This window comes from Carcharhinus amblyrhynchos, chromosome 23, assembly GCF_965287045.1.
Source record: "Carcharhinus amblyrhynchos chromosome 23, sCarAmb.v2.hapA, whole genome shotgun sequence".
NCBI classification, from domain to species: Eukaryota; Metazoa; Chordata; class Chondrichthyes; order Carcharhiniformes; family Carcharhinidae; genus Carcharhinus; species Carcharhinus amblyrhynchos.
The window spans coordinates 25,339,987-25,367,755 of record NC_137346.1 but is presented as its reverse complement, the minus strand read 5'-3'; the positions used below and the strand labels follow the sequence as shown (position 1 = coordinate 25,367,755).

The window sequence follows — 27,769 nt, the reverse complement described above, 5'->3', positions numbered from 1 at the left end:
TGCTGCACCTGCAAGCTGGGTTTTTGCGACTCATGCACAAGGACCCCGAGGTCCCTCTGCACCGTCGCCTGCTGCAGTTTTTCGCCACGTAAGTAATAGTCCTTCCTACCATTCTTCCTACCAAAGTGGACCACCTCACACTTGCCAACATTAAATTCCATTTGCCATTTCCTGGCCCATTCGCCCAGCCTATCTAGATCCTTCTGCAGACTCTCCACACCCTCCGCACAATTTGCCTTTCCCCCAATCTTGGTGTCATCAGCAAATTTCGACACCCTGCACTCGGTTCCCTCCTCCAGATCATCTATATAAATGGTAAATAGCTGAGGCCCCAGCACCGACCCCTGGGGCACCCCACTAGTCACCAACCGCCAATCCGAATAGCACCCATTGACCCCCACTCTCTGCCTCCTATTTGACAACCAATCCTCTATCCACGCTAACACCCTACCCCCAACTCCATGTCCCCTGACCTTCTGCAATAACCTCTTGTGAGGTACCTTGTCAAACTAAGTAACACCAACATGTATAAGCAAAAGATGTCAATGCACAAGTGGACCTAACTGTAAGCAACACAACCATGCAATGATGTCTAAAGAAGAGGAAAAGTGAATCTTATTGTACAAATTGGACTCTGAAAATAAATTACCATCCAGGAATGTGTATTACTTTCATTTTAAAATTTCTCCACCCAAAGAGTGGTAAGCCTGTGGAATTCGCTACCACAGAAATCAGTGGAGGCCAAAACATTATATGTTTTCAAGAAAGAGTTAGATATCGCTGGTGGGGATCAAAGGATATTGGGGGGGGTGGGGATCAGGCTATTGAGTTGGATGATCAGCCATGATCATAATGAATGGTGCAGCAGGCTCAAAGGGCCAAATGTCCTCCTATTTTTTATGTTTCTACAGGCCAAATGGCCTCCTCTGTGCCACGAATGAGGCTATGATTGTGTTGTTATTTCACATATTTATTAATTATGATAAGCATTGTTCTCAGCACTTTTACCTAAGTGGTAGGTAAATCTCAAATTAACACCTACATCTCATTACCTGCAGTTTAAAATATATACACAATGCTCCATGGCATGTATCTTAGCAACTCACAACGACAAAATGCTTGAAGCCTCCATGATTTTAAATAAATACAAAAAAGGAAAATTTTTTGATCCAGTGCTGAAAATAGGAAAGCTATGTTCGAACATAAGGCTACTAGATTGCAATATTAATCATTGAACAGTCTGTGACTTCAAATTCTCACAGAGGATCAAGCCCACAATAGATGATAAAAGTGTCTGGGAAAAGAAATTTCACAAACACTGTACATTACTTTGTATGGTTAAGGATTTATCCACCAGAGGCAACAGTGCCGAGAACAATTTTTTCCCAAGTCTTCAAACTCTTGAAATACACTTTATCCCACCCCATACCCCTGCAAAGGGTGCAGGAATACAATTCATCCAGTTATCTGTTCTTATGAGTATTTTATTCCCCCAATTGATATTTACAACTGAACAACATAGGAACATTAATTCAGAGTTTTCAAACACAGAGGATAGCACTGCTGCCTCACAGCGCCAGGGACCCAGGCTCGGATTCTGACCTTGGGTGACTGTCGGTGTGGAATTTGCACATTCTCACCGTATCTGCGTGGGTTTCCTCCAGGTGCTCCAGTTTCTTCCCACAGTCCGAAAGGTTAGGTGGATTGGCTATGCTAAATTGCAGCTTAATGTCCCAAGATGTGTTAGGGATGAATACATGGGGTTATGAGAGGGTAGGGCCTGGATGAGATGTTCTTTGTGAGAGTGGGTGCAGATTCGATGGACCAAATGGTCTCCTTCTGCACTGTATGGATTCTATGGAGAGAAAAAAAAACACATGAAAAGGCTATATTATGTTGAACTGCCCAGAAAGCTGCGACTTTATAGGCATGCATGGTGGGGGTTACAGGTGAATCTCACAGACAGAGGAAGTGACGGTCGTGGCCACCAGCAGCCAGGAAGAAATACGAGAGCACAGCTCCTCCTGAGGAGGAATCGAATGAACAAATCACAGCTACAATAACTCAGGATGGTCTGAGCCACTGCACGTTCAGTCGGGGAGCTTTATTATCGCGTGTGGGCGAGGAGGCTTCGCTCAGCAATATGTTGCACAGTTGTTTATTTTGATAATATTGTGATTAGGTGCGGTACCCACCGGACAGTGACACTCCAAATGCATTTCTGTTTAGGAAGGAGCCGCTGAAGATTAGGGGCGGATACAAATGAATTGCAGTTTCATGAATAAATGGTCAGGTGATTAAAGACGCCGGGATCACCATCCGAATCGATTAATGTTTCCTTTCGTAGCGCACGCGTTTACAAGATGGGTTTGAAAATTTTACTCTACGTGCCTAACATTATCGGTAAGTGACTTTTTCTCTTGAGTTTTATATGTATGGTGAGCTGCGAATCTGCTTTGAAGCATGTAATTTGGTGCACTTTTTCTGGGGTTATTTACATGTTGTTAAATCCTACCTGCCGGCGGCACCGTTGTCCCTTGAAATTTGAAAGCTTACACTTTGTCCTGAGATGCCTTGAGAAACACAGGCGAGAGCTTTACTGCTGCACTAGTTAACAGATTCATAGCGCAGCAGCTCGTAACAAATAGTAGCTGTTGCAAAAGAAAACGTCAATATATTTGGATTAACACCTTTTTCTTAACCTTTATTTCCACTCTTGCGCAGTGATTTGTCAAGGCGATGCACTGAAGTGTTTAGAGTTCTGGTTCGGGGCGGGGGTGGGGAGGGGCGAAGCTTGGGGGCTAAAATAAAAGTTTTATTTTTTCTAAAAAAAAACTTGCAAATGCAAGAAACTGGATGAGGAGAAGATTATTAAAACGACCGTTTGAAAGTATGTGAAACATTTCTTATACCAAGCAAATATATCAAATTTTCAATTTAAAAAAGCCGTTGGCAGCATTTGGTGAAGCAGGAAAAACTAAAAATATCCAGTAGAAAGGAAAGCAAGTTTGGAAACATTAAAAATGCATCCATAGAATCCCTACAGTGCAGAAGGAAGTCATTCAGCCCATCGAGTCTGTACCGACTCTGACAGAACCCCCTCCCATCTGCCTACACCCCCTTGCTGCCCGCCCACACAGCACCGAAGCAGCTCTTATCAAAGCCACATGTAAGCCTGTAGACGACATGGTGGCACAATGGTTAGCGCTGCTACCTCTCAGCACAGGACCTGGGTTCGATTCCCAGCTTGGGTAATTGTCTGTGTGGAGTTTGCACGTTCTCTCCATGTCTGCGTGAGTTTCCTCTGGGTGCTCCAGTTTCCTTCTACAGTTCAAAGATGTGTGGGTTAGATTGATTGGCCACACAAAATTGCCTGTTAGTGTCAGGTGGATTAGCAGGGTAAATATGTGGGTTTACAGGGACAGGGCCTGGATGGTACTGTGGTCAGTGCAGACTTGATGGGCCAAATGGCCTCCTTCTGCACTGTAGGGATTCTATGCAATGTTTCAGCCACTGGTTGGTACCACTCTCACCCGGTTCCATTCGTATCTATCTAATCGTATCCAGAGAATCACTTGTAATGGCTTTCCTTCCTGCTCTCGCGACATTACCCCAGGATCCACCTTTGGCCCTCTCCTATTTTGATCCTCATTTCAAACTTCTGTTTTCTAACTAATGATTCTATCCCCTGTTGTCTGTTCACAATCTTGGTGTTACATTCTATTCCAGGATGAACTTCTGACTCACATTTGTGCTTTAGATTGTCTATTTTCACCTCAACAACATTTCCCAACCTCATCCCCAACTCAGCTCATTTGCTGCTAAAACCTTCATTATGGCTAACTGGACCCACATTGGTTGGTGAAGTTAAAAGTTGAGATATTTTTACAGGAGAGTTTACTGACTTAGTTCACAATCAAGGAAACTCCTAACACAACAGTGTCCCATCTACCCCTGTTTATAAGTGTAGAAATACTCATCACCTTTTTTTATTAATTTACAGAATGTGGGCATTGCTGGCTAGGCCAGCATTTATTGTCCATCCCTAGTTACCCTTCAGAAGGTGCTGGTGAGCTGCCTTCTTGAATCAGTGCAGTCCTGTGATGTAGGTGCACCCACGGTGCTGCTGGGAAGGTACTTCCAGGATTTTGACCCAGCCACAGTGATATATTTCCACGTCAGGATGATGAGTGATTGGAGGGGAACCTCCAGCTGGTGCCGTTCCTAGATAACTGCAGCTCTTGATGGTAATGGCCATGGGTTTGCAAGGTGCTGCCTAAGGAACCTTGGTGAGCTCCTGCATGGTTACCACTGTTGGTGGCAGAGGGAGTGAATGTTTGTGGAAGGGGTAGCAATCAAGAGGACTGCTTTGTCCTGAATGGTGTCCAGCTTCTTAAGTGTTATGGGAGCTGCATTCATCCAGGCAAGTGGAGAGTATTCCATTACATTCCTGACTTGTGCCTTGCAGGTGGTGGACAGGCTTTGAGGGAAACCTGTTTAACAATGTAATTGCCATTAAACTGTAATAATGTAATTGCCACTGAACCATAACATTGAGACAGTGATAAAAAGAGCAGAATCTGTCAATTAACTGACTTTCAAACTAATCAGTTTAAAAATATAAAACTATGTATATTCTGTTTGTCTTCTATGGCCAGAATTTCCCTGCAGTTCACATCGGTGCGATCTTCTGGTCTTGCCAATGGTGAATCCCTGCTGCGTGTTCCGTGCTGGTGGGATTTACAAACAATCCAATGGGGTTTCCCATCGGTGGGACCAGATGATCCTGCAACCAACCAATGGTGGGCCACTTCTGTTACCTTGTGACGCTGTGGGGAGGTGTGGAAAATCCAGCCATATATTACACCAGATGTTTATAGATCCCACATTCCCCATTTTTAAACAATTCTTTTTCTCCTTTTCATCATGTATAAGTAATTGGGAAGCAATCAAAGAAATTGCTGGGTTTTCCATATCTTTATTATAACACAGGCACATCCTATAATTTCTTGAAGCACTTCTCCATGTAAAACACTAATGTGTTGTCCTGCCCTCTGTCTAATACTTCAAAGTAAACATCAAATTCTTCCCAACATTCTAACTTTTTTTTCCTTTGGCATCCTTTATCAACTTATCTTCTAACCTCTTAGTCACCACTAATAATTCTCAATTATAAGGGCTTCTACTTCTCACAGCATCCCTAGCCTGTTCTATGATCCTTGCTCTTGTCAAACCATGACCTCTAGTCATCCTTCTGTCTCTTTCTGAACCGCTACACAATTTCTCCCTCCTACAACTGGAGTCTTTTTTTTCCTTCGGGCTGTAACCACTTTCCGATCCACTTCCATACATCATACTGGGTTTTCTAGTCTTCCATATCTGTACCTCGTTTTGCCAATCCTTGTACACTCAGTCAATCTTTGTATTTGTCAGTGACTTTCCCTGTTCTCCTATAATGGTGCCATCCCTCCATTCACTGACCCCTACTGACATATATGTTACTGTATTGCCAACTTTGGATAGTTGAGCTTTTGAGTAAATATCCTTATCTATCCATACCTCATGCTTCAATCTCACTTCGTTCATATTTAGTCATCCCTTTATCTGCGATAATCTGCTCATAATTGTCCAACGTACGTGTATGTGAAGTGCTTGCTTCTCCATGTTCAGATTCTGTAAATGTATAATCTGTGCGAATAACCTTGAGGAATATACTTTAACAGTTTAGTCCCCATGTTGTCAATTGCTGTGTAATTTATTTAAAAAATCCCATGACTAAAGGGACTTGCCATTGCCCTAATAATCACTCCAGTGTTTGTATTTTCACTATTATTTTTAAATTCATTGTTGGCAATTCCTTCCCTACCCCCTCACTACACCCACAATGTCAGTGAGGAATTTAGCCGATGTGCCCAGTCCAGTTCCTATCGATTTTACCATTATCTTGTCCATAATGACCTATTTGGCTCTACCATATGTTACAGTTGACAGACTGAATCTAGCTGCCATATCTACAAAGTGCAAGAGAAATAATATTTTTGTCCTTATCACACAACTTCAAATTACATTGCTACAACTTCATTACAGTCGCTTGCTAATGGGAGATGGTGTCATTCTATATTTTCTACATATCACAATTCTCACTGATCTATATTAATCATCTATTACCTTGACATTCTTGAGTAGAATTTTTAACCAATGACAAATGGATGGGCAAACTGCCAATGTAGTTTTAAAACAATTTGCTGTTTTTCCATTAAACTCCTATCCCCGAATGTCATCAACTCTTCTTTAACATTGTGTTTCAAAATGTTAGGTCTCATTAAGGGGATACAATAATATCCTGATTTTCCCCAAATCAATCATCTTAGCTTGTTTTGTATCTAATTTCATTTGAGCCTTTTTCATAAATTGCTTACTCAATGGGAAAGGTATGTCACTGAACACTATATCTGTAATGATAAAATGATTTATTCTGGCTATGATGCACAGAATTACACTCTCTAGTGGTTTTTAAAGTGTCATTGGCCCCAAACCTGAACTAAGTTGCACTTTCATATTCCTTAATTTTAGTTTCAGTCTTTGCTATTTAGTGATTCCAGCTAACACTTTAACCAATCCACTCCACGTACTGTGGATATTCCTCCACTGTCTAATACAGCACAATTGCATGAGTCCACCACTAGAACCATCGTCGCTTCTGGGGAGCAGTATTATCAACTTTCACTTCCAAACCTTTCTTGCCGTTTGTCATTTCAAAAACTCTATTCAGTTTCAGACAATTTATCATCATGATATCTTGGGTGACACTTAAATGATCTGTTTACCATTCCATAGTTACTCCTCGGGTTCATTCTCCTGTCATAGTTACCCAACTCTGTTGTCTATTGAAGCTATCAAGTCTTTATTGTCATTTCTTTAATTTGTGGTTCTTCCTTCGTAATGATGCTTGTTGTCAACGATAAATGGTCTTGAAATGCTTCCAGTATCAAATCCTCCAGTTTGTGTGTTACGCTGAATGATTTGGTGCCGAGGAAGTGGCTGAAAATGGATGTTTCCCCAGAATTCTTTTTATAAAACTTCAGATGTCTCTTCCGAAAACAAATCTCTTTGAGAATCTAACTCCAGCCAAGGCCAGCAACCTATCCATATTTGATTTTTTTTTTAGCACAATCCAGCAATTTGAAGGGAAGTGCTGAATTAGGGACTTCCAAATAGAATTTCTGCAATCTGGTATATACCCTGTTTAGAATCCATGATGTGTTCTTCTATGGAGTAACAATCCATCCTTCTAAATTTATCAAAATCTGACCATGCCATAAGCATTGAACAAGTTATCTTTCTATAAATTTGTCCATAAATTTTAAGAGGTTATCTGAACCATCCTTAGTATCCAATGATGAGCCTCTAGTTCTAAAAATAATTTGCATCTGATCTTCTAGCAAGAAGCAGAAGCACCAAAGCCATACCTTTATCTTTGGTAAGGACGTAACCTGTGTCCATATATCCACTTCATTCTTACATTGGGTCATAAGGCCAAAGAACAACAGTGGAAAATCATACCCTGATACTTAACACCGAGTTTCAACCATCCTTCTCAAAAGTAATTCTGATAACAATCTTCTATTTGAAAAGGTATCTTAGTTTCCAATCTTCATCTTTATTCCAATCATACCCTGCTACCAATGCTAACCGGATCCACACTGGTTGGTAAAGTTAAAGTGAAGACACATCACCTTTCTTTGTTTGAGAGAATTTATTGATTTAGTTCACTGTCAACACTACTACACTCACCTTCTAGTGTCCCAGCTAGCCCCATTTATCGGTATACCCATCACCTGTTTAACAATGTAATTGCCATTAAGCCATAACAATATAATTAATAAAACATTGGCAGTTCTTGCCTTCGCTACCATGAGACTTGACTTTTCCAATGCATCCCTGGATGGTTTCTCACATTCTACTCTCTGTAACTTGAGATCATCAAAACTCTGCTGACTGCACCTTAATTTGCAGAAAATCCAGTTCCCCTATCTCCCCTGTGCCCACTGACCTCATTAACTCCCAGACAAACAATTACTTGAGTATTAAATTCTCATTCTTGTTTTGAAATCCTTACGTGGCTTGAGCCCCCCTAACTCTTTCAGCATCCTCCTTTAACTCCATGACCCTCTAGTAAGGTATCTGTGTTCTTCTAATTCTGCTTCTGGTGCCATTCCTTTTGGTGCTCAGGAAACTACAATCTCTGGAATAAGCTCCTTATGTCTATCTACCTCGCGCCCTCTCTTTAAGGCAGTCCTTGCATCCTACCTCTTCCACCAATCCTTTGGTCAACTGATCTAATATCTCCTTTGGTGTCTTATTTTGTTTTTCAATGCTCCTGCAAAGTCCCTCAAGATGTTTAAATTACACGATAGAGGTATTGAAAATCATGAGGGGTCTGGGAGAAAATGTTCCCACTTGTGAAAGGATGAAGAATGCAAGAGAATTAAAATAATTAGCAAAATAAACAAAAGCAATATGAGAAAAACTTTACATGCAGTAAGTGGTTAACGTTGAGAATGGACTGCCTGAGAGTGTGGTGGAAACGGTTCCAATCGAAGCATTCAAAATGGAATTAGTTACGCAAAAAGGAAGAATTTTCAGGGCTACTGGGGAGAAGGCAGGAGAATGGCACTGACTCAGTTGCTCATTTGGAGAGCTGGTGCTGACGGAATGGGCTGAATTGCCTCCTTTGGCACTGTAACAATTCTTTAATTAAAGGCATTGTATAAATGCAAAATGTTTAATTGATTCTTCTCAATCCATTTAGTTTCATAAGGAGTATTTGTTGTTGTGTTTCACTTTGTTCTCTCTTTCCCCTGCCAATTTTTCAGAGCGTTTTAAATTACATTATTAAACCTTTCCTATCATTTCACGTCCATGATCCAGGCAACTTGGAAACCATCATATTCCACACAGCATTCTCCTCTTGCCTACTCTGAAACATGAACAAAATTGACAAGTTTGTATGTATTGCACATCTTGAACTGTCCTGAAAAGATGTTGGTGGACAGTCTTCTATTTTCCCTAATGATTCTTGGTGACCAATTTCAATAATTTGACCCAATGAAGTGATGTATGTTCCAGTCAGGATGATGTATGATTTAGATGACAACGTGCAAGCGATGGTATTGCCATGCTATTCACATCCTGCTCAGTGATGGGAATCACTGGGCTAGTCAGTGTAGTGAACCAATCGTATTGTGTTATTACATACATCCTGCAGTCAGTAGTTAGGTGTACTGAGGTTAAATAAGCACTGGTTCAGCCACAACTGGAATATTGTGGCCGATTCTGGGTATCATACTTTAGCAAGGTGCAGAGGAGATTTGCTAGAATGGTACCAGTGATTATAAAAAAAATTTCAGTTTGTGAAGAGGTTAGAGAAATGGAGGTTGTTCTCCTGAGAGCAAAAATGGCTAAGGGGACATTTGATTGGGGTATTCAAAGTCAAGAGGAATTTTGATTGAGTAAATAAGAAGGAACCTTTTCCAAGGACAAGACGAGCTAGCGATCAGAGGACACTGATTTCAGGTAATTAGCAAAAGAACCAAAAGTAACATGAAGGAGCAACAATTAAAGAATGAGTTTTAATAGCTTGAGATGTGCTGACTTGAAGGGCGGTGGAAGCTGGTTTAATTTAGGTAGCCCCAGACATTTTCTCCTTCAAAGATCTGTGGGGAAAGACAAGAAGGTGGGAATGATTGGCTAATATCCTCAAATAGCACAAATATGATGAGCTGATTGGCCTCCTGTGCTGTATCAGTTTTATGATTCTGAGGATGGAAATCAAGTTCACATTCAGTGGTAGGAATACCAGTCCAGTGAAGAAATATATTCTGGATGGCGCTAAATTTTTGTGTGTTTTCTTGTGAGTTCACACATCCAGGTGTGTGGTGAATATTCCATTACACTTCAGATTGAAAAATTGTAAATGACAGAGAAGTTTTTAAAGGGCCGGGAATTGGGATAGTTTTGCAGAATATCCAGTTTCACTTTATTATTGCAATTGTGTTGCAATGACTGGTCTAATTTAATTTCTGGTCAGTAGCTATCGTCAAGATACTGATGGTTTACTACACAGCCACGCTAGCACTGGCAAAGATTAGGCAAGGTGGTTGGGATTTCTCATGTTGGAACTGGTCATTACCTGGTGCTTGTATTGCCTAAGTATAACTTATCCCTGGTCAGCTAACCCTGTGCCTTCACCAATCCCATGGCTTTTTCATACAACTTTCAGTTGACACCGAATTTTATTGAACTGCATAATGGGTTATATTTTGTTACTGATTGTATGTGCTACTCTTTAGTGCCAAGTATAAAAAGGAATTACAATAATTGGCATTGAGTTCATAAACTCTGCCCTCACTTAAGAGTTGATTTTGATTTGATCTTGTGAGCTATACACACAAAACATACCATACATAAGGAAGGAAAGGAGAGGATGCAGAATGTAATAAGACCATAAGAGATCACTAGGCCCATTGAGTCTGCTCTGCCATTTAATCATGGTTAATATTTTTCTCATCTGCAGTCTCCTGCCTTTTCCCCACAACCCCGATCCCCTAATTAATCAAGAACCTATCTATCTCTTCTTAAAGACACCCAGTAACGTGGCCTCCACAGCCTTCTGCGGCAAAGAGTTCCACAGATTCAGCACTGTCTGGCTGAAGAAATTCCTCCTCATCTCTGTTTTAAAGGATCGTCCTGTTAACCTGAGGGTGTGCCCTCTGGTTCTAGTTTTTCCTACTAGTGGAAACATCCTTGCCACATCCACTGTATCCAGGCGTCGCAGTATCCTGTAAGTTTCAATAAGATCCCCCCTCATCCTTCTAAGCTCCAATGAGTATAGACACAGTGTCCTCAACCATTCCTCATACGACAAGCTTTTCATTCCAGGGGTCATTCTTGTGAACCTCCACTGGACTCTTGCCAAGGCCAGCACATCCTTCCTTAGATACAGGGCCCAAAACTTCTCTCAATACTCCAGATAAGGTCTGACCAGAGCCTTATTCAGCCTCAGGAGTATATCCCTGCTCTTTATTGTAGCCCTCTTGGCATGAGTGCTAACATTGCATTTGCCTTCCTGACTGCCGACTGAACCTGCACATTAACCTTAAGAGAATCTTGAACAAGAACTCCCAAGTCCCTTTATGTTTCTGATTTCCTAAGCATTTTCCTATTTAGAAAATAGTCTACGCCTCCATTCCTCCTTTCAAAGTGCATAACATCACACTTTTCCACATTGTATTCCATCTGCCACTTTTTTGCCCATTTTCCTAGCCTGTCCAAGTCCTTCTGCAGCCCTCCTGCTTCCTCAATATTACTGTCTCTCTACATATTTTTGTATCATCTGTAAACTTAGCAACAGTGCCTTCAGTTCCTTCTTCCAAATCGTAAATGTATATTGTGAAAAGTTGTGGTTCCAGCACTGATTCCTGAGGCACACCACTAATCACTGGCTGCCATCCTGAAAAAGACCTCTTTGTCCCCACTCTCTGCCTTCTGCCAGTCAGCCAATCCTCTGTCCGTGCCAGGATCTTACCCTTAATACCATAGGCTCTTAACTTATTTAAGAGTCTCCAATGTGGAACCTTGTCAAAGGCCTTCTAGAAACCTAAATAAAATGTCCACTGGTCCTCCTTTATCTAACTTCTTTGTTACTCCTCAAAGAACTCTACTTGACTTGTCAGACATGACCTCGTCTTGACAAAGCCAGGCTGACTCAGTCCTATTTTATCATGCACTTCCAAGTACTCTGCAATCTCATCTTTAATAATGGACTCTAAAATCTTGCCAATGACTGAAGTCAGGTTAATTGGCTATAATTTCCCATTAGTGTTAATGTTACAGTCGTAGCTACGGTGTAGAGAAAGATCAACTTAATGCGAGGTGGATCCATTCAAAAGTCTGATGGCAGCAGGGAAGAATCTGTTCTTGAGTCGTTTGGTATGTGATCTCAGACTTTTGTATCTTTTTCCTAACGGAAAAAGGTGGAAGAGAGTATGTCCGGGCTGTGTGGTATCCTTGATTATGCTGGATGCTTTTCCAAGGCAGCGGGAAGTGTTGACAGAGTCAGTGGATGGGAGGCTGGTTTGTGTGATGGACTGGGCTTTGTGGGGCACCTGGTGTTGAGGATAGTGTTGAGGAGAGGAGATGTTGTTGCCTATCTTTACTGATTGTGGTCTGTGGGTTAGGAAGTCTCGGATCCAGTCGCAGAGGGAGGAGCCAAACCCTAGGTCACAGAGCTTGGAGATAATTTTTGTAGGAATAATGGTGTTGAAGGCTGAGCTGTAGTCAATAAATAGGAATCTGACGTGTCTTTGTTATCTAGGTGTTCCAGAATTGAGTGGCAATGCATACAAGAGTGAAGTTTCACATAATCTCTTGCTCTACCTGCCTCATAAGACTAAGATCAAACATCAAACAGTTCTTGTTTAATCTTTCCATTTTGTTTCCCTTCCCTTTCAGCATCCTGCCCCCCCCCCCACCCCCCCATTTCCTGTTTAAAACAGGTACAAGGCTGCTATGGACAGTTGGTGTAAGAATGTACAGAAAAATGGTTTCATCTTTCAGTATCATTTCTTTCTTTTGCAGTTCCATAATTAGAAATCTGATTTAATTTTAAACTCTATAACTGCAAAAATAAAGCAAAGCCACAAAAGCTTGCATTCATATGGCGCATTTAACATTAGTAAAACCTCCCAAGTCACTTCACAGGAGAAGTAACGAATAAAATTTGATATTGAGCTATATGAGAGCTTTCTCATATCCCCTCTTTGCAACCCTAATTGCTTTCTTAAGCTCCACCTTACACTTTTCTGTGCTCCACCAATGCCTCTGCTGATTTGCTCCCCTTTGTACCCACCAAAAGCTTCTTTCCTTCTCAGCATATCCTGAATATCTCTGGTCATCCATGATTCTCTGAACTTATTACCCCTTCATGTCACCTTAGAGAGAACATCTTGGGCCTGTACCATCCCCATTCCCTTTTTGAATGCTTCCCCCCCCCCACCCCCAAAACACTGCTCTTCTGGAACATAGAACATTACAGCGCAGAACAGGCCCTTCGGCCCACGACGTTGCGCCGACCAATTAAAAAAGCAATGACCCTCTAACCTAAACCAATCCCTTTCCATCCATAAACCTATCCACGGATCTCTTAAACGCCCCCAAACTAGGCGCATCTACAACTGCAGCAGGCAGGGCATTCCAATCCCTCACCACCCTCTGGGTAAAGAACCTACCTCTGACATCCGTCCTATATCTACCACCCCTTAATTTAAAGCTATGCCCCCTCGTGCTAGCTTTCTCCATCTGAGGAAAAAGGCTATCACTGTCCACCCTATCTAAACCTCTAATCATCTTATATGTTTCAATAAGGTCCCCTCTTAGCTGCCTTCTTTCTAACGAAAACAACCCCAAATCCCTCAGTCTCTCCTCAAAGGACCTTCCCTCCATACCAGGCAACATCCTGGTAAACCTCCACTGCACCCTCTCCAATGCCTCCACATCCTTCCTATAATGTGGGGACCAGAACTGCACACAATACTCCAAGTGCGGACGCACCAGAGTTTTGTACAGTTGCAACATGACGTTGCGGCTCCTAAATTCAATCCCCCTACCAATAAACGCCAAGACACCGTATGCCTTCCTAACTACCTTATCTACTTGATTCCCAACTTTCAGGGATCTATGTACACATACACCTAGATCCCTCTGTTCATCAACACTATTCAAAGTCCTACCGTTAGCCCTATACTCTACACATCTGTTATTCCTGCCAAAGTGAATTACCTCACACTTTTCCGCATTAAACTCCATCTGCCACCTCTCGGCCCAAATCTCCCCACAATTAGCTGTAACTAATTTACCTTGGCCAGATCCTGTCTTATATTACTAAAATCCGCTCTTCTCCCATTCCAAAATGTTGTTTGCAACTTGTTCATTTCTTGGTCCATAACAAGCTTAAATTGTACCATGTCCTGGTCACTATCACTGAAATACTCCCCCACCTCAACTACCTGTCCAGTTTTGTTCCCTAGAATTAGGCCCAGCACTGCACCATCCCTTGTTGAATTGTCTACTCATTGACCTAAAAAGTTCCCCTGTACACATTTCAAGAAATCCACTCCATCCAAGCCCTTAACACCATGTCTATCCCAACTAATGTTGGGAAAATTGAAATTACCGAATATGATTACTCTATTGTTATTGTTTTTACGCACCTCTGTGAATTGTGCACATACGTGCTCCTCAATTTCCTTCTGACTATCTGGGGGTCTATAATAAATATCTAACAATGTGACTGCCCCTTTTTTATTCGTAGGCTCTATCCACTAAGCTTCATTTCACGCTCCCTCCCATATATTTCGCCTTATTGAAGAAACTGGTTCCTTAACTATTAATACAATGCCTCCTCCTCTTTTACCCCCTCTCCTGATGATTCTGTTTCTATTATGACCTCCCAATTCTGCCGTTCCCTCAACCATGTCTCTATGATGACTACTTTATCACAATTCCACGTGTTAATCCTTGCCCTTAATGCATCCATTTTACCTGTAATAATCCTGGTGTTAAAGTAGAAGACAAGAGGCCTTGCCATATTCTCTTGAAACTTAATACAGCTGTACTCCCTCTGACTTGATGTTTTACTGTATTATGCTGTGTCCCTAATCTGGTAACAATCTGTATTTCCTCCCCCTGCCAAATTAGTTTAAATTCCTCCCAACAGCACTGGCAAACCTACTTGCGAGGATACTCATCCTGTTCTGGTTCAGGTGTATACTGTCCTTCTTGTACAAGTCCCACCTTCCCTAGAAATGGTCCCAGTAATCCAGGAAACATCAGCTCTGAAACCTGAGCTTCTAAGAGCTGCAGTTGGACACATTTCCTGCACACATGCTTGGTCCTGGGCATATGCCTGGCTTCCCACCTAGAGCATGAGGAACAAACCATAGCTTTGATCCTGCCATGACTAAGACCTTTAAATTTAAATAACTTATTTGAAAATAAATCAAATAAGTTCTGACTCTTGCTTAAACGATGATTTCCAATTCAATATAGTTTGAAAATATCCACCAGAACTTACTCACAAATCAGTTGTTCCCATTAGCCCCACATCACTTTTTAAACTGTGATGTCACCTCTGAATACTGGCATTTGTCTGTGCAGTGCTGCTAATGTACCCTGCTGGCATTGCTGAAAAGGTAAGTGGATTTGGCCTTACCATACCCCTCTTTTGTACGCCCCTGAGGCTCAGGTTCTCCATCCGCTACCATCAAAAAGGTAAGTAGAGATAGACAATAAATGATGGCCTAGCCAGCGACACCCACATCCCATGGATGATTTTTTTTAAAAAAATGTGCAGCATTGTTTGTGTCTTTCCACCAGTATACTGAGACACCAGCAGTGGAAGTTGACTGTGCCAAGGCGTTCATCTGTCCTGAACCTATCTGGGGAGGAATACCTTGGTCGTGGTAGTTCAAAGCCTTCCATTCAACGTGTGGGTCTTGTCACGAGCAAGTTGTCATCAACTTTGTGTTTCCCATTCCTTGATCCAAAGAATGTCTGTTCACAAAAGGTGAGCAGCCGAGATGGAAAGTGGATTGAACAGCTCATACAAAGAGAACAAAGAACAACCCAGCACGGGAAACAGGCCCTGCGGCCCAACGAGCCCACGCCGCCATCTTAACAAAGCATTTTCCTACACCTACCTAGACCCGTGTGTATGCGTATGGTACCCCCATTGGAAACCAGATTCAGGGGAGAATAGTTCAGGGACAATTTGTTACACCAATCAGCCTAAGAGCACATCTTTGGGGTGTAGGAGGAAACCGGAGCACCCGGAGGAAACCCACGCAACCACAGGGAGAATGCGCAAACTCCCACAGACACTGGCCCAAATCCATGTAATGTACACCTAGCAGTGATAGTCACTGAGCTGTTGTGGTGCCCATCTGCTGGTCCAGTTTTAAGCACACACAACGACGCGAAGTACTAGGCCACTCTCGAAACATCCAAGAGCAGCCCACGCATGACCCACCTTGTGCTTGCCCCTCGTTAGACAACAAGGTGAACCGACACACCTGCGGAGTAAAAGACACAAACGGAGTGGTAATTGAGGTGCAGCACACATGCACGTTAACCAGCTTATGGGTTTTTGTCCGTCAGCAAATGCGTGGCAGAGTGATGTTTGTGAGAACAGGAAGCCACGGGAGGGATGTTGTGCAGAGAGTTCTAGCTATGGTGCTTATTGTTGCATTAACAGGAGATATTCCCAGTGTCCTGTCCAATTTCTGTCCCTCAGTCAGCATCACAAAAACAGATTACCTGGGCATCACCACATTGTTATTTGTGTGAGCTTGTTGTGCACAAATTGGGTGCCTTTCTAACCATATTCATAAATGTTGGTGGAATAGGGATCTTAATAAAAACTTGAGAACAAAAATCAAGCTGCACTGCTGGAGATGTCATCTGCCCTCAAGTGGAGGAAAAAGATTCCATGGAGTAGAGCAGTTGTTCCTGATGTTTATCTCTCAAATCAACATCACAAGAACAGATGATCTGGTCATGATCACATTGTTATTTGTAGGAGCTTGCTGTGTACAAATTGGGTGCCACGTTTCTTACTTTCAAAAGTGGCAACAGTTCAAGAGTATTTAATTGACCAAAATGTACTTTAGAATGTCTGGTGGTTGTGAAAGGTGCCACACAAATGTCGGTCTTTCTCGCCATATTATAGCTTTAAAAATTGTCTTTGTTCTTATTCATGGAAATCTTGTAGAGTGAAATAAAGCATGAAGTAATCAAACACGTTGTTCACTCAGTATTCTGGTGTCAGTGTGCTCTGTCCCTTTTGCAGGTTAATTGTGGCTATGTTTGTAGTTTCTTGCCAAGTGCTTAATGTTTTGACCAAATATATGGAAGAGGGTGGAAACATTGTGTTCTTTAGAGAGCAGGAATTTTTGTGTCGGCAGCAGCCAATTCATCTGATGTTTCAGGTGTCTTTAACTCATAGTGCTGAATGCTTCACAAGACATCATGTTATTTTCCTTTGTGATTTACGTCAAATTAGTAAATTTATAAACTTTTATGCACGTACATACACATGTACGTTAACTTCCTTTTGATTCCTTCTCGTTCTGTCTTCTAGTTGCATCTCTGAACAGAGCTCGGACTGAGAATGCAGCGATACTTCAAAATGCTTTGCTATTTTCCTGTTTGAACTGTAACTGTTTGAACTAAAGATATTGTGAGATGTTTCCAAATGCAATTAGTCTTCTTCAGTTTGGTTTCCCTTGTGCAGGAGGAGGTATTAAATCAAAGCTATTCTTATAGCATGATGCAGTGACATAGATACTCTGTAGTCTGCTTATTTTCTTTACGTGAGCTGATCCAGAAAGTGGGCGCAGGATGATGAAACTGGATTGAAGAATGAATTCCCAGACTACAATTATGTAAATAACATTGTGAAAGGAGCTAAACAATTTAGTTAGTTAGATTACTTCTGAGACTGACTTTTAAGTGCAGTTCAAAGGGACAGGTAAAAGTCTACTCGTTCTGCTAACTTAAGGATTCCAAGTGAAATGAGTTAAGCAGTGGCAGTCTGGTTTTCAATGTGAATGAGTATATTATGCAAACCTGCCAGTGATTCAGCACTGTAATTGTAATAAATTGCAAAATAGTGTGGAAAGGATATGAATGGGGACTGTAGTAAATGAACAGTACAATAAATGACCTGTTCCATTGAGGTAATGTGGAGGTGTCTTTAACCTACAACTCACTTATGCCGTTCTAAAATGAAAACACGAGCATTATTTTGATTTGATTTATTTTGTCACATGTATTAACATACAGTGAAAAGTATTGTTTCTTGTGTGCTATACAGACAAAACATAAAGAAGGAAACGAGAGAGTGCATAATATAATGTTACAGTCATAGAAAGGTCAACTAAACGCAAGGTAAGTCCATTCAAAAGTTTGACAGCAGCAGGGAAGAAGCTGTTCTTCAGCTGGTCAGCACGTGACCGCAGACTTTTTTGTATCTTTTGTCTGACGGAAGAAGGTGGAAAAGAGAATGTCTGGGGTGCTTGGGGTCCTTAATTATGCTGGCTGCTTTGCCGAGGCAGTGGGAAGTGTAGACAGAGTCAGTGGATGGGAGGCTGATTTGCGTGATGGATTGGGCTACATTCACGACCTTCTGTAATTCCTTGCTGCTGTCAAATGTAGAGTTAGGTTAAAAAGTTCAGTTTGAAGGAGACATACTTTAATATATCCTGTTCCAAAACAAGCATGAATAATTGTTTGATTCAAACATATTTGGCTTTATCTTATTTTAAAAGGTTTGTAAGTTATAATTAATTTCTGCAGGTATTTTTAAAAAAATAGTCTGTTTATGTGTAATTAAATTTGAGGCAAACTTTAACTAAATCTGCCCTCTGTTTTCAGGTTATATAAGGATACTCCTACTGCTGGTGTGCTGGTGGAATTTCAGTTATCCGCAAGTGTTTTTTCCCTGTTATATGATTTCCATTATTCTTGATGGTGAGTATGCACCTTCAAATGCTGATCCAGAAAAGGAAGAAAAAGTGTTTTTAAAAACCTGAATGTGGTTGTTTCCTGTCTTGGTGGTTGATGCCACAGAGTTTGTTAGTTCTCTTTATAACTGTGCTTTGCTGTGACATCTGTTGGTTTCATGCCTGTGGTGAGTAAACTTCCCTTTTGTGTTTGAGAAGAAATAATATTTCCCCTTTATGTACTTGAAAAAACCATAGATTTAATCATGGAAACTTACTTAGGTTGGAGGGGAAAATGAAGACCTTGGGCTTTACTTCCTTTTTTTAGTTCAAAATGTTTCAGTGGAATTACAGTAGCTTTTGAGGTAAAATCCATTACTCAAGAAATCTAAAATAAAAACAGAAAATGTTGGAAATACTCAGCAAGTCAGGCAGCATCTGTAGAGAAAGAAACAGAGTTACTGTCTTAGATTAATGATCTTTCCATTCTGATTTTATTTCAGGTTTCCAGAATTGGTAGTGTTTTGCTTTTGTACCCAGTAGACTTGTTTTACTGTTAAATTCACAGGAATAATAGATGATAATTTTCAAATATTTTACTTTATGGAAGGATTCCATAAAGTAAAATATTCATACGTGTGCAAAGAAGTGTCCACACATCTTTTCAATTTACATTTTCAGTTCTATTCTGTCACCTACACCTTGGGGGATGAGTTAAAGAATATTTCAGCATCCTCCCCCACTTAACCTGATTCACAAGAGATGCACTAGGTATTGGTTAAAGCACACTATTGGCCTTTTCTCTCTGAAGTCCTTGGAGCAGAACCCTTGAAATTTAGTCACAATTACAGGAGCAACTATAATTCTGTCCAGTCACGTTCTACCAATAACTCAACATTGTCCTGAAAAAGCAGGAACAATTGCATTACAGAAATATTTTGATCATCTGTATGCTCTTATTGTTCAATGGGGTGTGCATAAATATTTATCTTGATTTTCAAACTATTAATATTACTTTTACTGTAAGGGCACTTCAAATATCCTCCAGTTGAGGGGAATTGTATCTCTTATGCCAGAAGTTTGTGAATTATGTATTTGTACTTTAACTCTACCATCATATTTAAACTGCCTGTATCTTTGATGATACACAAAGATGAATTGAGTATTTTCTTAATCTTCAAAAAAGTGTGCCAAAGCCTATGATCACCCAGTTTGAATTGACACATTGAATAAAGGAAAGTGAAATTGTATCTCGAAACCCAGTAGATTTCTGTTTGTCTCTTCTTCATTGCTCTTGAACTGCTGCAAGTTCATCGAACTGAAATGTTAACTCTGGTTCCAATTTATTCTGTTTTTTAATCAAAAATCTACTGATCTCAGCTTTGAAATTTTTACCTGATGCTGGGAAGAATCTGATGCCTGCTTGCTGACTCAAATAAGAGCATTGGAGTGAATCAACTTGTCACCAATTGTGATGTAGTGCACTCATGGTTTAATGCGTTGAGTCCAAATCTCTGGAGACTGGCTAGTGGTAATAAATTTAAAAATATTAAGCACTTAAAATTTGATGTGCAGAACCCTGCCACTGTATTTTGCTTTTTCAGCAGCTTTGAGACACAACTTTCCCAGTGAAGTTGGAGAAGTTCACATTTATGCAACATAGATTCTATTCAGTTGGAACATTGGCCTGTGGTGATTAGATATAAGTGGGAACCTGATAAATGTTTGGTTTTTTTCCTTGAGAACAATACAGAACCAAAGAAGCTGGAAGGAAGGCCCCAGCTAACAGGTTTGCAAGAGTTGCTGCAGAAGCAACCAGATTGTGGCACTAACAACTCAGAATTGTCATCAAAGGCAAGAGGACTGTAATGTCGATTCATTGGTTTCTGCAAAAGCTTAATCTTTTTTCTGTGAAATGTGGTTCTTTCTAAAAATGTGATCTTTCATTCTCTTGGAAATGCATTTTGCCCTGTCCTAGAGTGGCATGGCATAAAGGACAGTGAAATTGATCATTTTTAAGGGGAAAGTGATTCAATACAATCTCCTAGGATAACTGACCATGATGAGGATCACACATGAGCCTCTGACCGATGGTTGAGGTTAAGTGTTTAAGTATCATGAGAGTTGAAAGCTTTCACTCAGGCTGAAAACCTCAAGAGGTTTCCTTCAGTGCTCAGACTGTACATTAATTCCACTTTTGGTGCCAGACAATTTTTATTTGATCACTAATTAACAAACAAGTCAATTACTGGCACAGACTTTGATCTTGTCATTGACTATATTAACAGATTCCAATGGTAAAAACTGAATGATACACAACTAAATTTGAAGGAAAACTAAGGAAATGCATATATTAGTATGAAATATAGTTTAGATTTTTTTAAACTGAGTACGATATAGGGCAGTAAGCCTACAAGCATTAAACTTAGTCTATAAACTGAGCATAATCGGACGAGTACTGACATTAGTTTGGACCACCCAGTGTGTACAATGTTGGCCAACTAATGTAACAGTTAATAAACTGCATTTGTAATTTTCTTCCAGTTTGACATGTAATTGCCTCATAATCATAGTGTATTCAGCTAATAAAACATTTCAACCATTACAGGAGTTGATGGATTTGCAGCTCGGAAGTTAAACCAGGTATCGGAGTTTGGAGCTTGGTTTGATGTTGTAATTGACAACTTTGGGCGTACCATGGTATGGACTTTCCTCTTTCAGGTAAGGGCTGACTTGAACTATGAAAATGAGATTATTGTGCGAATTGGAGGACTTTTCAATTAACTTCTATGGGCATTTCTTCTAATGTGCATAGTTTTTCCAAAAAATGGTAGAAAAGTGCAAAGTAAAACCGTAAAGAGTGTATAGGATTAGATTAATCAGGATCATGTCTGAAAAGGAAACTGTAATTATAAGGGGGCACTTGAGACACTAAGACTGTTTTCTCTACTGCAATGGAAATAAATAAAGTGGAGATTTAAGATTGCAAAATTATCAAGGGTTTTTCTAGGGTGAATTGAAAGAAATTATTTTTCTTCTAGTCATTAATGAAGCATTATGAATTTAATGAAGAGGAAGGAATTCCTTTGTGCAGGGGATTGTAGATTAACAATTGCCGCAGGGAATAGTTGGGGAAATGACCTTTGCTTCCTTAAAAAAAAAGTTGCAACAAGTGATTATAGAGTGCTATGAGAGAGAAGCAATGCAATGGACAGCTGATCTAGGAAAGCAATGTGTTAGGTAGAATGGCTTCCTTCTATGATGTGGATCTCTGTGGTATGAAGGAAAGGAGTTTGCAAGTAAATTTATTAAAAATCTTAAATGTTTTGTTTTCCAGTGGGGACATTTTATAAGCAGCTTAGAGTGGTGTGTTTTAGTCTGTACGCACAATTCCATGGGGGCAGACTGGAAGAACAAGTTTGGCAATAGTCCTTGGTGGGTTCGGAAAACCATGGCAAATGGTATGACAATCTTGATTTAATGACATTTTAAAAACATATAAAATTAGAAATTATGCTGGTGGAAAATTGCAAGTTCCAATTCTCTTTCAAACAATGTAATTTGATTCAAGATATTTCAAATCTGAACTTCAGGAGTGATCTCCTCCTATGATCAACGTGAAAGACTTGTTTCTTGAAACCTAACGGACAAGAACTGCAAATACGTAAACTTTTGTTGTAAACAAAGCATTCATATCTTGTAAAACAAAAACATTTTCTTATAAAAAATTTAAATCGTGAATAATTTAGTTGAATAGTAAAATGCAGACATACACAATGCATGGCATGAAGTGAAGGACGTGGGCAGGCATACAGCATTCTAAATGTGCAAAATGGAAGTATGGCAAAGGCTATGTTTTTCTCTCTTGCTGTACATACTTGCCTCACATCCTTCCATTTAAAAGCAGGCAGTTTGGGTACGGCCACTTTAAAAATAGCAGAATACAGACGGGGTTATTTCCAAATTATTCTACTTTTTCAACTTTTGCGTACTGCACCAAATGCTCAAAGTTGGTCAGATGGGCAGATCAATGAGAGATGGAATTTTAATCCTGAGAAGTGTGAGGTGATGCACTTTGAAAGGATTAACAATACAAGGGAGTACTCGAATGGCAGGACACTAGAAAGCTTGCTAGAACAAAGGGATCTTGGGGTACTTGTCCAAAGATCCCTGAAGGCAGCAGGACAAGCTGTTAGGTTAGTTAAGAACACATATGGGACAATTCACATTTTATCAGATTATAAGGGCAGGAAAGTTTTGTTAGACTTTACCTATCTCAATAATCACTTCTTTCAAGACCCTAGGATGTAGTCCATCCAGATCTGGAAATTTTCCTGCCTGTAGTCCCAACAATTTGCTCAATATCACTTCCCTTCTTAGGGAATATCACTTCTTAGGCCACAGCTGGAGTACTGAGTGCATTTCTGGTCACTTCACTACAGGAAGGGTGTGATTCCACTGGAGATGGTGTAGTGGAGATTCACCAGGATGTTGCCTGGGATGGAGCATTTGAGCTACAAAGAGAGTGGATAGGCTTGGGTTATTTTCTTTAGAGAAGCCTGAGGGCATCCTGATTGAGGTGCACAAGGTTAAGGGGTATGGACAGGGTGGATAGGACGTAGCTGTTCCCCTTGGTTGAAGCATCAGGAATGAGGGGCATAATAATGTGAGGGGCAGGAGGTTTAGAGCAGATTTGAGGAAATGTTTTCTTTGCTCAGAGGATGGTGGAAAGCACTGCTCAAGAGAGTAGTAGTGGTGGGAAATGTGGATGCGCACTTGAACTGTCATAACATTCAAGGCTGGCCCAAAGTGGGATTAGTGTAGATTTCGTATAGATTTGTCAGTGCAGACTCAATACGGTGAAGGGCCTCTTCTGTCCTCTCTATCTCTGATTCTGTCAATGACTCTAAGATTATTCTTCATTGATCATTCACTATTAGCAGCTATGACCCTCTGAAGCTAAGATGTAGAGATGCCGGCGTTAGACTGGGGTAAACACAGTAAGAAGTCTGCCAACAGTAGGTTTAAGTCCAACCGATTTATTTGATAGTAAACTCGCAAGCTTTCGGGGTTTGCCCATTCGCCTGACGAAGGGGCAAACCCCGAAAGCTTGCGAGTTTACTATCAAATAAATCGGTTGGAATTAAACCTACTGTTGTCAGACTTCTTCCTCTGAAGCTAAGCCATTTCTGTGTCTCATGAAAGCTCAAGAACTGCTTCAGCAAGTCTCTGTCCCGTATTGGCCAGACTGTCTGGCAGAACCCAAGGACTCTGCCATCTCTACTGAATTTAGGTGAATGGTATTAAGTGTTTTGAAAGATTAAATTAGCATGCAGATTTGCAGCATAAGCTTGTTCTAGCCAAAACCATGTTGATATTTCAATAAAATCCCTTTTTGATTGTAACAATATTTGAACAAAACCCTCTAAGTTCATGTAAAATATCAACTAATCCTAACAGGGGAAATTCTTGTCCTGAAGTCAACCAGCATCAGATTTCTTTGACTGGATCTATTCCTAGCCATCAAGGAACATGGCTCTTCAGTTAGTTGGCACTGTGTTTGTGTAAAAATTGCCCAGTGGCTGCCACTCTGATTTACTGTCACCCTGATTTACTGTCACCAAAGGAATGTGCCTGGTCTTCACTCAGATTTCCCAACTAAAACAGGGCTGCAAGTGGCACAAAGATGTGGGACCCTTCCATGCAACAGTGTGCTGGAGATCATCATGTGCACAGCAATGTTGTCTTCCAGTCATTATTAACAACAAATGTCAACAGGGAGGAAAGTTGTGTCTCAAATATGAAAGTTTAGAATAGATTTAATGCAAAATGAGGAACTTAAGGAGACTAATGATAAAAGCTTGTGGGCCTTAAAAAGGGCAAGAGAAAGAGACTGAGGGTTCAGAGCCATGTTCAGAATCAAAAGTTGAAATGTGAAGTCACAGAGAAGTTGTAAGTTGATTGGCTGGTGTGAATCGTTGTTGAGTCTGAACAACAGGCAGATTAAAAGTGATAAGTATTAATAACAAGTGAATAGTTGGACTTTTATAAGGTTTGTTATTATAGGGTGTGTCAAGGGCATCTGAAGAATTAATAATGTAGAGAGATGAATTAAACAGGTATATTGCATTGGCCTTTCCTATAGAGGACACATCCCAGAAATAGCTGTAAATTAGGAAATGGAAGGGAGGGAAGTGATTATTGAGCAAGTTGTTGGGACTACAGGCAGGAAAATTTCCAGATCTGGATGGACTACGTCCAAGGGTCTTGAAAGAAGTGATTAGTGAGATAGTTGATACATTGGTTTTAATTTTCCAAAATTCTCTAGATTTGAGAAAGGTTCAATTAGACTGAGTAAAGGAGTTACATTTGCTATTTCAAAAAAAGGAGAGAGGCACAAAGCAAGAAATGATAGGCCAAACATTTGTCATAGGGAAAATATTACAAGTCTTCATTAAAGAGCCTACAGGTAGGCACTTAGATAAATAAAAGACTATCAGGCAGAGTGAACATCATTTTGTGAAAGGGAAATAATGTTCAGCCAATTTATTGGAGTTCTTTGAAGGAGTCACGTGCTGTGGATAAAGAGAAACCAGTGGATATTAGATTTCCAGAAGGCATTTGATAAGGTGCCATATCTTAAGGTTATCACAAAAAAAGAAGTCTGTAAAACCGTATGTAGGGGGTAACATATTGGCATGGACAGGAGATTGACTAGTTAACAAGAAACAGTTTGAATAAATGGGTCTTTTTCTGGTTGGCAGGATGTGATGAGTGGTGTGCCACAGGGATCAGTAATGGGGCTCCAACTTTTTACAATTTAGATAAATGACTTGGATGAATAAATAAATGAATAAATAAATAAATAACTGACTTGGGAGAGGGCGGGAAAGTGGAACTGAGCCACGACAGATCAGCCATGATCTTATTGAATGGCGGGGCAGGCTCGAAGGGCTGGATGGCCTACTCCTGCTCCTATTTATGTTCTTATGAAGGGACTAAAGGTATATTTGCTGGTGACACACAAAGATATATAGGAAAGTAAATTGCACGGAGTCTACAAAAGGACATAAATATGTTAAATGAGTAGGCAAAAATTTGGCAAATAGAGTATAATGTAGGCAAATGTGTCCACTTTGGCGTGAAGAATAAAGAAGAAACTTATCTAAACGGTGAGAGGGTGCAGAAGGATCTGGGTGTCCTAGTGCATGAATCACAAAAAGACTAGTATACAGGTAGAGCAAGTAATTAGGAAAGCTAATAGAATGTTATTGTTTGTGAAAGGAATGGAATACAAAAATAGGTTATTCTTCAGTTGTACAGAATATTAGTGAGACCACATTGATCTCCTTATTTAAGGAAAGATGAAGATGTGTTAGAAGCAGTTCAGGGAAGATTTACCAGACTAATACCCAGAATAGGTGGGTTGTCTTATGAGGAGAAGTTGGACAGGTGAGGCGTGCGTCCACGAAAGCTTAGAAGAGTAAGATGATTTGATCAAAACTTTTAAGAGGGGTCTTAAACCTAAAGAGGTAGTTCATTTAAAACAAGTGATGAGAAGGAATTATTTCTTCGAGAGTTATGAGTCCTTGAATATGTTAAAGACAGAGTTAGAGAGATTCTTGATTAACAAGGGGGTGAAAGGTTATCAGAGGTAGGCAGGAATATGGGATAGAAGTTGCAGTCAGATTACCCATGATCCATTTGAATGGTGGAGCATGCCCAAGGGGCTAAGTATTAGGATTTCAGTATTAATAAATTTGTGAATAGTACAAGGTTTATTAATAGCAGTAAAGTTTTAGTATTGTTGTTAAGAATTATTAACAGTAGCAAGGTTAACTAATAAAACAAAAAGGGCAGAGCTGCTTTTACCTCGAGTGCACACCCTGTGTTATGTGGGAACTCCAGTATGTCTGTGTGTCCTGGATAGCCATTTGTGCAACAAGAATATGGATGAGATAGGTAACGAATGCACAGTAAAATCCATGGCACCATGGAGGCTCAGCTGAACAGGGGTTTACAAAGACTGGAAAAGCAATAATGATGAGTGATTTGACAGTTAAGGGAATTGATAGGCAGTACTGCAGCCTGTGGATGTGAATTGTTATGTTGCTTCCCTGGTGCCACTGTCAGGGATGTCATTGACCAGCTACAGAGCAATCTGAGGGGCAAGGGTGAACAGCCAACATTCATGGTTTGTGTTAGTATGAATGCCATAAGCAGAAGGGGGGATGTGGTGTTACTGTCAGATTTTAGGGAGCAAAGTAGAAAATTCTCAAGCAGGACTTCAAAAGTAGTAATCTACGGATTACTCCAGTACTTCGGGCAAATGAGTATAGAAATAGGAAGATGAAGCAGATGAACGGGTGGCTGAAAAGATGGTCCGGAAAGGAGGGTTTTAGATTCTTGGGACATTGGGACTGGCCCGGGGGAGATGTATTTAGGAAGAGGCTGGATAGGTGAATAAAGCTGGGACAGAATTTTTTTGCTAGTCATCTCAGGGAGGGTTTAAACTAGTTTGACAGGGATCTGGGAATCAAGAGGTAATATCAGAGAGGAATACCAAAATACTGGGAGATAAAATAGCAGTCAAATAAGGAACAGTAATATGATAGGTGGGATCAGACTAAGGGAGATAGTCTAAATCAGGTTCAATGAGCATGTATGTGAATGCAGAGTGTAGTGAATAAGATTGGTGAGTTACAGACTCAGATTGCAATGTGGAAATACATTGTTGTGGTTCTTACAGAGAACTGACTTGGGGTCAGAACTGTGTTAAACATTCCAGAATACAAGATGTTCAGGAAAGATAGGAAGGGAAGAAAATTGGGAGGGATGGCAGCATTGATTAAGCAGCACATTGCAATACTGGAGAATTTTGCTAGAGCTAAGGAACAAAAGTGCAAATACATTGCTTGGTATTGTCTACAGGTCACCAACTTGGAGGAAGGATATAGAGGTACACATTTCTAAGGAAATTAGAGATGCAACATTTAAGAATATTTATAACAGGGGACTTCATATTACAACTATTCTATCTTTATTTAGATAATTAAAGGGCATGAAGAGGAAGTTCCTAGAATGTGTTCAGGAGAATTTTTTTATGTTGTGTTTCCAGCTCAAGAAATGAGGCATGCCTAGACCTGGTTCTTTGTAGCTGCCCACTTGATTGCCATCCCATCCACCACCTTCAACATCTATTTCTTCCA

General features: G+C 40.5%; 1 protein-coding gene across 10 annotated transcripts in view; it reads left to right on the top strand.

Moving 5' to 3' along the window:
- The window catches only part of LOC145357363 (uncharacterized), a 76,338-nt gene that overhangs the window by 45,185 nt on the left and 3,384 nt on the right, over positions 1 to 27,769 (top strand). For 4 of the 10 annotated variants that reach the window (XM_080210655.1, XM_080210658.1, XM_080210656.1 and 1 more), the window contains 4 exons: positions 2,230 to 2,403; positions 18,493 to 18,588; positions 21,169 to 21,281; positions 21,898 to 22,021. In XM_080210655.1, coding sequence (XP_080066781.1) covers positions 2,364 to 2,403; positions 18,493 to 18,588; positions 21,169 to 21,281; positions 21,898 to 22,021 — 373 coding nt within the window. In that variant the 5' untranslated portion in view covers positions 2,230 to 2,363. The other 6 variants (XM_080210659.1, XM_080210661.1, XM_080210660.1 and 3 more) reach the window with 6 other exon arrangements.